At 42.7% G+C, this 9,582-nt stretch overlaps 1 protein-coding gene across 1 annotated transcript; it reads right to left on the reverse strand.

Moving 5' to 3' along the window:
• Positions 1–2,308: 2,308 nt before the first annotated feature.
• fkbp6 (FKBP prolyl isomerase 6) lies at positions 2,309–6,517 on the reverse strand. Its single transcript, XM_015947987.3, has 9 exons — positions 6,301–6,517; positions 5,981–6,098; positions 5,801–5,890; positions 5,528–5,730; positions 4,882–5,001; positions 4,182–4,379; positions 3,894–4,003; positions 2,688–2,779; positions 2,309–2,552 (listed from the first exon to the last, which is right to left on the reverse strand). Exons 1-8 carry the CDS (start codon positions 6,349–6,351, stop codon positions 2,698–2,700), a joined length of 972 nt encoding a protein of 323 aa, XP_015803473.1. The 5' UTR covers positions 6,352–6,517; the 3' UTR covers positions 2,309–2,552; positions 2,688–2,697.
• Positions 6,518–9,582: the final 3,065 nt, after the last annotated feature.

The raw sequence follows: 9,582 nt of genomic DNA on the forward strand, positions 1-9,582 counted from the left end.
AGCAGCACAACTAAACATGTGAATTATTGTACAGTTAAATAAGGCCTAGCATATTGTTTACTAAGATAAACCTAGAGATTACAACCAAAAGGACTGATCAGCTAAGGGCTAGTCCAAGTAGAGACAAGATCAAAGTGTTCTGCTATCTGATTGGTCATACGGGACCATGCAAATGTTCTCTTATAAACCTTCACACCACCATCTATTCGTTTACACAGATGTTTACATGTAATTTTATGGTTACATCAGGGTAACTGCAGGTTTATGGGAGCCAAATTTAAGACTAAGACCTTTTTAAGGCCACTTTGACCAAATTTAAGCTATTTTTTAAAATTAAATTTAAGCTATAATTTCCAGCTATAGCCTGGAACCGGTGCCAACCATGTCACGAACGTGGGATTAGCCATCCATTTACCATTAAACTTCCCCATGGCGCAAGCTCCCACTAGCTTAACCAGCTAATGTGCTCATTTAAAAATAGCCCCCTTTCACAACCAACTGAATGTATATGGTTCCACTTATGCCAACATCGCACACAAAAATGCTGGACTAACTAGAAATTCACAAAAATTTCATAGAAATAAAATAATCTAGTTTATTGGGTCTTTGGTAATTTGAGACCTTTGGAAACTGTATTCTGTATCTTTCTTCCTGGCACTCGCAGAGTACAGACGCTTCTCTTTTTGCTCTCTTATCTTTTTTTCCCCAAGGCTCTTTGTCCTGTCTGCCCACAGAGCACTTCTCTGCATTTCTTCTGAAAAACCCTATTTTTAACCATGGACTTGATAAATTGGTCATTCAATGCGATCGATAAGATTTTTTCAACAATGAGAACGGAGCAGGGGGCTCCCACATGCCCACAGGGGACACACCCGGTGGCATATATGCTGGATTCCTGGAGGGAATGGAAGATCGTTTGCCTCTCCCAGCTGTCCATTGAGGATGTCGAAGACGTGTGGATATTCGGCCTGATGATCACTGGATTTCTCCTGATTGGAGTGGGAGGACATCTGGTTTTCTGGAAATTTGGGAAGACGGGAGCGATTGGAGGGCGACCCGCACCCACGGAAAGCACCGTCTGTGTGGAGACTTCTCAGACTGGGACGTTACTCGAGGTGAATCGTAAGCTGGACAATGTTCTAGCTGCGATACCGGTATTAGTGCGCAAAATGGATGTCATCTCGGAGAGTCACCGGACGGTGTGGACAAGTTTTAAAAACCCAAAATTGGCTTCACTGAAGGACTGGAATGATCAGTTTAAAGACTGAAGGCAGAGGAAATTATCTCAGCCTGACCCAAACAAATTCTTGTTATTCGAATCTGACGCCCTGGTAGCCTTGAGCGGCTACAAACCCCCCACGAAGGAATGCAGACAAATGCTGAGAAAACCTGACCTTAAACACCCACCCCCACCCCCGCCTTCGGATTGGTGGACTTCAGCCTGGCGAGGTCATCAACCTGCAGGAGTCAATGTGCTCTGCGCTTCTCCCAAGATCTCCCTCCCACCTGTGGCTACAGTGGCTGAGCGCCGTAGATGGCTGCTCTTGCTGGGGGAAACAGGATCCCAGCCCCCCCCCCTTCCTATTGGAGTCTCATGTTGGGTTGTCTGAAGTCTGTTGCATATTTGTTGAGGTGTTTTTTGCAGAGCAAAGCTGCCCTCCTGGTGGGAGGGCAGCTGTGAAGTGCCTTTTTTTCCCTCCACCTGAACCAGTCCTCATGTGACCCTCTGATCTCTATTAAGGTGGCGCGACTCAGGGTTGTGAATGACCACAGTCACCAAATCTTGTCATGTGTCTTGCCCATGCATGTCTGATCTCAGAATTGTGTGTACTGAAACTCTAATTTCCCTCTGGAATCAATAAAGTATCTTTGATTGATTGATTGATTGATTTAAGGATTATTTGTCATTTTTAAGGATTTTCAAGGCCTTAAATTTGGAAAAGTAAATTTAAGACTTTTTAAGGACCTGCAAAAGTAAACAGCAGCATATAAATGTATCCCTTTGGCTGCATTCAGGGGTCACGCACAGTAGGGATTTTTAAATAGCTTTTGTGAAGTAATGATGTAGAACTAAAATTATCACACTAAAAAAGTTTAAAAGACATTGTTCACACGAAACATTAAATTAAGGAAACAAGATGGCAGCAATCTGCTTTGGCTGCATTTGGACTAGCCGTTAGCTCATCAGTCATGAAGGACGTGAACTCTGAACAGGCCATTTTGTTAACAGACACCTCAACATAGACGGAACACATCTTAAATAATGAAAACGTAACATTTCAGATTTTTTTTAAACAAACAAGACATATGGGGGTGAAAAAGGTTTGAATTTATTCGTCACCAACTTCAAGAGTGATCAGAAACAGACTTAAAGTTAACACCATGTAAAAATAAAGAATGTAAAGAAAACACCAACCTGTGAGCTACAATAACAAACACTAGAAAAAAATACTCTTTGCAAATAAAGTACAAAATACATCAACACTTTTTCCTTTTTGAAACATAAACAAATTGCCAGAAAGGGAAGGAAAATAAACAGATGACTCTTTAACCTGCAAAAACAAAAAACGGCGTCTGAACTCGGTCCACCAAGCACGCCAAATTCATCTTAGTTCTGTTTACTAGCTTACTAGAACTTGATAAAGTACAAGGTCTTTGTGTACACAAGACAAAAATGAGTAAATTACCTGCTGAATCTCACATCTTCTCAGGAGCCGTCACCTTGCTGAACATCTTCGAGTAAATGTCCTTCTCTTTATCCAAGCTGCTTTTGTAGCACCTGGAAAAGACAAACATCCAAAAGAGAAAATGCTAATTAAAGGGACTTTACGGACTTTTGAATCTTCATGCTCGCGATCGCCCCCTCAGGCCGAAAGCGTAAAGGCAACTTCAATAGTAGGCTCGTGCACGAGGCACACATGCTGTACGTGCACACTCCTGAACGAAAATAACAGCTGAGACAGTCCTGTGTGTGTGTGTGTGTGTGTGTGTGTGTTTGACCCGGAGGACAGAGGACAGGAGAACGTGCAGCTAATTAATGAAATAATGTGGTTCTGTACCTTTCTCTTCAGCACAGCCGACAAAGGTTTATGATGGGTCAGTCCTCCTGCATGCTCAGATCATTCCCTTCCCTTGCTTGAAAAATTGTTCCAAAATGAAAGTTGAACCCACATCTTTTTTATCTGTGAATTCAATGCCGTTCAGCGAGTCTCAAATAAAAATTTGGGCATCTTACTGTAAAAAATATACCATTAATGTAAAAAAGAAACTCTAAATGAACTATGTTCACATCCAGAATCAAACCCAGGTCTTCTGCATGAGAGTCAGACATCTTACTAGGAGAGCTGAAGCTCCTTTGTATCTGTAACATTTATATCCTTGATGACAGCTGAAACAACGTTCAAAGAACGGTTCGGAGTGAAAATGGCTATTTTGTTGCTAATTTGCAGGAAATATCAGAAGAAAGTTCTACAGAAAGTAGCTAAGGGTCCTCAGAAATGTAGCTAGCTTTGTCACTAGGCGTTAGGAACAGCGACAAAGTGGCACTGCCTCTCTCTCTGCTGCTAAAGCTACTGATAGCAAATGCTACGGGCGATGCCTGAGCGTGAACGCGCATGAAGCAGCCTGCTCGACCCGAGCATCTCTCTTTTTCTGTGATTTTACAGAAAAACAGGCAATCACAGTAAAAATGCCAGGGCTCGTTCTACAGGACCAGGGCATTGCAGGAGAACGTATGAAGAAGACATTTATTATTTCTATACATGTTTTGGCTGTCAAACTTCCATAATGTCCCTTTAAAGTTTTACATTGATGTCATTTTCAACATATTGTGCTACGATTGTCACTCAGTTAGCCACAGGAATGAGAGCAGCTCCTTAATGAACTCTGCTTACATCGCCACTTTCCTCAGAAGGTTGTTGATGTCGGAGTCAAACGGCTTCCTCGCTTGAGCAGAAATGAGGCAACTCTGAGCACACTCATACTCAGACAGCTCCATGTAAGCCTAGGACAGAAGACACAAGTCTGAATAAGATCAATCAATCAATCAAAGCTTTATTTACATCATTTTACATCTAAAATGGCTCTGAAGTTTGCTTTGCTGAAACAAAGCTGTTTAAAACTAGAGAAGATTAATTCTGACACAGTGGGACAATATCGGAGTGCTAAAAGTCCAGTCTGACCTGTCCACAGCGGTAAAGAGCCTTTGTGTTGGTAGCATCTATCGCTAAGGCTTTTTTGCCGTACTTGAGGGCTCTGCGTGGGTTCTCCAGGCGGAGCTCGGTGAGAGAACAGTTCAGATGGAGAGGCAGCAGAGCCGCCTTGATCTTCTCCTTCTCTGGTTCACTCTGTGCTGTTCGGTTTCCCAGCAGAGTTGCTGCCTGTGCAAAAGCAACAAAACACACTCCCGTCTGAACTAGTTCACATTAAAGAGCAAGTCACCCCCAAATCAACATTTTTTTCTGATAAACTATATAAATGTGTGTCTAATCGTGCTGCAGACACGTGTCGTCAATAGTTTAGCACTTTAGTGCATTTTAGTTAAAATTTTAATTTTCTGCCTAAAACTGTCAGTGTTGTGCCGTTGTCAGGTGAAAACTCTGCACTGCATTTGAATTTAAATCTGCCATCGCTATTGGCTAAGAGGTACCCTAGAACGTTAGCTGGTACCATATGATGTCACAATGTCGTTGTGAGCCTGTGTGTGTGTGTATTTGTTAGCTGCTCCACCCTCTCGTTCTGCTAGGCAACAGCATGTATTGCCTTTTTCAGACAGGAAGTGGGAGTGCAGTAATACTCTGGTAGGGGGTGACTTGCTCTTTAAGATAAAATGCACACACCAAAGAGAACTATTAGCTACAGAAGTAGAAAACCTAACTGTACCCGTTTATAGTTATCTTTGGCGTTTTCATATCGGCTCTGGTTGAAACAGCGGTTGCCGAAGCTGCGCAGTGTGTTGACGACGGTGAGGAACATGGGGAAAGAAACGGCATTCTGTTCCTCCTGAGGACAAAAGCAGAAAAGCCACCAATTTACTTAAATCATTGAAGTGCGTGTTTGAAATGCTGTGTAGTTTTCTTTTAGGTGCATCTCAAACGAAGGAAAAGCACTCGTTCTGCACTGGTTGTTCCTGAGGAGAACTGGTGCCTAACTCCTGAGGTCACTGGGCGAGAGGCACAGGACAGGAGACACACTGGACAAGTCGCCAGTCCATCACAGGGACAGAAACTGACTGGAAACAACCATTCATGGTTTTGGTCTGTAGAGGAATCCAGAGTGTCTGCTGAAAATCTAGACATTCACAAAGACAACATGTGATCTCCGTGCAGCAAAGCCACAGCTGGGATTTGAGCCTGCAGCCTTCTCGCTGTCATAGAACTCAAGTTGTGTCTATTGTAGTAGAATCAAAAAGCCATACTTCTCATTTACCAAGAACAAATGAAGAGAAGTACAAATCAGGCTGGCAGCTGATCGAGCATGTGTAACACCTAAGTGAAAAAAATACCAGTTTACACAGCAGCATCCCTACCGGACTCCTCGCGACATAATCATCAACCAATCCTGAGTCAAGATAGTCGAGGAGCTGGACCTCGTACAGGATCGTGGCTGAAGCAGGGATCAATGGAGGACAGCCCATGTCTCCGTAGGCATACCGGGGCTGGAAGAGGAAGCGTGAGAACTCCCCTCTCTTCATGGTCAACAGACCCATCTCCAGTCCAGCTAATGTCACCTCTGTTAAAATTATTTAAAAACCATTCAAGCTCAAAATGTGATTTACTGAGCAGCCTGGATGAATTCCTACCTTTCCCAAGCTTCATCAGTGGGGGGTGCTTGATGTAGGTGTTGGATTCATAAGGCTGATCAGAATACTCCAGAAACCCAGAATAATACACTATTTAAGGCACAAAAAAACAACATGCTGAACATTATTTGTAAATTATACATGCCTTTAGAGGACTTAACAATATCTCAAGCATTATACTCAATACTGAAGCATTTAGAGGCACAGGTGGACCCTCTCCTGGGTGGACCACCTCCTTCAGGATCCCTCCGTCCCCCAAAACGTCGTCCATCCGCTGCATTAGCAGCTGAAAGGGAGTCTACAATGACGAAGACATTTGGAGCTGTTTTCAGTCTGTTACCAAAACAGCCATAAATGACCAGCCCAAGAGACGTTTTCTAACAACCCTTTCTAAATAAAAGTAGACGTTTGTACAAACATAAGACTCTTTAATTTAATTAGAAAAACAAAGCCACATTTAGCTAAGCTAAAACTCGGCTAAGCTAATCGCTTCGACTTACCACAGAAGGGCGCATCCTTGCAGAAGTCGGTACTAAACCGTTTAAAGGCATTTAATCGCGGGCCAAAACTTGTTTCTGAAAATTAAACCTGATGTATGCGGTGTCAAAAATGTAATTAGCTTTAAATTAATTGTTTTAGCTGTTATTTTTCTGCTTTGAGTCAGACGCGTCAGCTGCCCCGCTACGAACATGTAGGCAGGTTCAACATCTGTGTACCAATTTGCTAACCAACCAGGTCAAGATGTCAAATTTGAATTTCTTTTAAATGTTTTTTCTTTGTCGCATAATAACTGGGTTTTTTTTATAAATACGTGTGCACAAATTTGTTCCTAAATTAAAGTACACGCTCTGAATCCCAACAAAATCTCAACAAAAGCATGAGTTCCTCGAAATGGAATGCAGCCATCACCTGCAGGTTAAAAAGATGGCGCCGATTTCCCCCAGGGCTGCCAGTTTTTGCAACAACAAAAAAAACCTTTATTGGGTTTAACACAGTTACATAAATTGAGTTTTGTGTTTTTAGCTAAACAATAAGAGAAAAAGACCGTTAGAGCAAGGTACCTGGTTACAAATGCTAAAATGTCATGGTGTTTAATTATGAAAGATTTTACAGAAAGTATTCTACCAAGTATGTTAACTTATAATTGTTGTCTGTTCTCCTTCTCCTCAGTATTAATTTTCCAAAGACGACGAATAAAAAGCCAAATATTAGAATTTTTTCCCACTTTAGTGAGACAAGGAGGCTAAATTACATCGACTAAATTGAGAGCCAATATGTAGTTTCAGCTTATTGCCACTGGAGGGCGTCAATACTCCTTCTCATTTATGAAAAGTTATAAAGAAAGTTTGTAGCGCTGTAGCTTTCTGGGTTTAGCACTTTGACTCCACACAGCAGTTGTGTTTAACATTGTTATACAAGTACACATTTACTTGTGTTTTTGCTAACTGCTGAAGGACTCCTTGTCCCTGTACTGGAAATCCATCTGAGCTGCTGGAAATGGGTGTTAGAATAAAACACTACCTGGCCAGAAAAATAGTCACCACCAAAGAAATAAGGTCACACACTGTAATATTTCATTGGACCGCCTTTAGCTTTGATTACGGCACACGTTTTCTGTGGCGTTGTTTTGATAAGCTTCTGCAATTTTACAAGATTTATTTCCATCCAGTGTTGCATTAACTTCTCACCAAGGTCTTGCATTGATGATGGTAGATGATGGCTGTTCGAACGGGGGTGGAATGGGTAGGACGACGGCTCAGAGCACACCCACCAGCTCTAGAGCACACCAGCCATTCTGAGATTCTCCAGAACTCACAGATTGCCAGTCTGCCTCTACCCTCGGCAGGCTGTGACACAATCAACCAGAACATCCTACTTCGGAGGCTTGATTTGTGGGTGGAAATGAAAGGGACCCCACTTGACTGGTTCTGGTCATACCAGTCAGACAGACGATTCAGCATCCACATTGCCGAATGTTCCCTCCCTCTGTGCCGCTCCCCTCGGGAGTGCCTCTAGGTTCAATGCTGGGGCCACTGCTCTTCTCAGTCTACTCGCTACGACTGGGAAAGATCTTAGAAAAACTTGGACTGTATGGAGCTAGGATTGGGACAATATTCAATGTAACGTACCAAGTTTTGTAACTTGGAACATGTTTCATGACATGTAACTTTGGATTTGTAACTTGTAACTTTAGTTGTCCCAATCCTAGCTCCATAGAACTGCATTACCATCTGTATGCCAACAACCACCAGATTATTTGGGCATTAAATAAACAAACTCCACTTGCCTTACTCGTAGACTTCCTATGCCTCAACGAACACAACACTGATGCTATTCTTTTGAACCCCAAAACTCTTCATCACACACCTGGCGCACCCTCTCTCCCTTTGCTAAACATGAAACTCTGTGGGACCAGCTTGGGGTGAAACTCGACTCTGATTTGTCCATGACCTTGTAAATTAATTCCACAGTCAAATCATGTTTCTTTCAACTGTGCTGTATTACTCCATAAAAGTTTGTTTAAAGTTTGTTCAGAAGAGACCTCCAAAAACGCCCATTTCCACTGTGTTTTACCTTTGCCAGTAAAGGACCTGCTGACATCGTTTCAATAATACTTTTGGTAACTCAAGCGAGAATGTCGACGAGCACCAGGCTGGAGGTCGTTGTGTCACACTGACTGAGTTAGAATAGCAGACTGGATGATGGTGATGTTTGAAATCGTTCTATTAGCCATGGGTGCATGCAAAGAAAGCAGCCATCATTTTTGTGTTTAGCTGAATAAGAGAAAAAAATCTGAAGTTCCCCTGTTAAAATTAACAAAATGTCATTGTTATAATGAAATAATTAACATAACGTGTTTATACTGAGCATTAGAACTTTTTAAATGCAAACCAAAAGAAAGAGTAGGATCGTTGTGATTATTAGGAGGCTAAAATGACTTCTAACAAAACCAGAGTGTAGTTCTAGCGTGTCACCACTAGAGGGCGTCAATACACCTCCGCATTCATTCAGATTGATAACGTTTATACAGTAAATTATATAATGCTCCAGTAGCTGAGATACAGGAATCATTCCACACATTTTAATGTGCACGTATGTTCCAGGGAGCATGTCTGTGTCATGACTCGAGGTAAGTGTCTAACCCAAGACATGCAGAATCAAACTCGACGAGCTGGTAGAGTAAAAGAAAAGTTCTTTATTGAAAAATGGGAACAAAAATAGCACAGGGAAGTCCTGTGGGGAGTGAGCTGTTCAGCTCTTGTCCATAAAGCGCTCGTGGAGGAACGAGGCGGGAAAGCCGAGGTGAGCGCTGGGCAGAGGGTGAGCGATCCAACCGGGATGGGTGAGGTAGCAAGGGCGTGTCCAGGGAGTGGCCTGGGGTAGCACATGCCACCCTTGTAATCTGATTGGCCACCCCAGGTGCCACCACATTAATTTACCTTTAAATAGGCTTTTCATTGTCCACAAAAGGCTTGAGGGTAAAACAAAAAAGCATAGCCTTTGGTGCCACCCATGCACAAAGTTGTGCCTCACCTGGGCCACCCCATTTTAATAGATCTAGACACGCCACTGTGAGGTAGCAGAGAGGGACCAGACAGGAACAACGGAGGAGGATGGGACGTGGTGCATGTAATCCAGAGTTCAAACGGCAAGGGCGAGGCAGGTGAGTGGATATCCTGAGGGAAGGCAAATAAACACCAGACGTGAGGGTAATCCAAATGTGTAATCCACAAATCAGTCCGAGTTCAAAATCCGAGTAATCCAAAAGCGAGTCAAAAGTG

This window comes from Nothobranchius furzeri, chromosome 2, assembly GCF_043380555.1.
Source record: "Nothobranchius furzeri strain GRZ-AD chromosome 2, NfurGRZ-RIMD1, whole genome shotgun sequence".
NCBI lineage: Eukaryota > Metazoa > Chordata > Actinopteri > Cyprinodontiformes > Nothobranchiidae > Nothobranchius > Nothobranchius furzeri.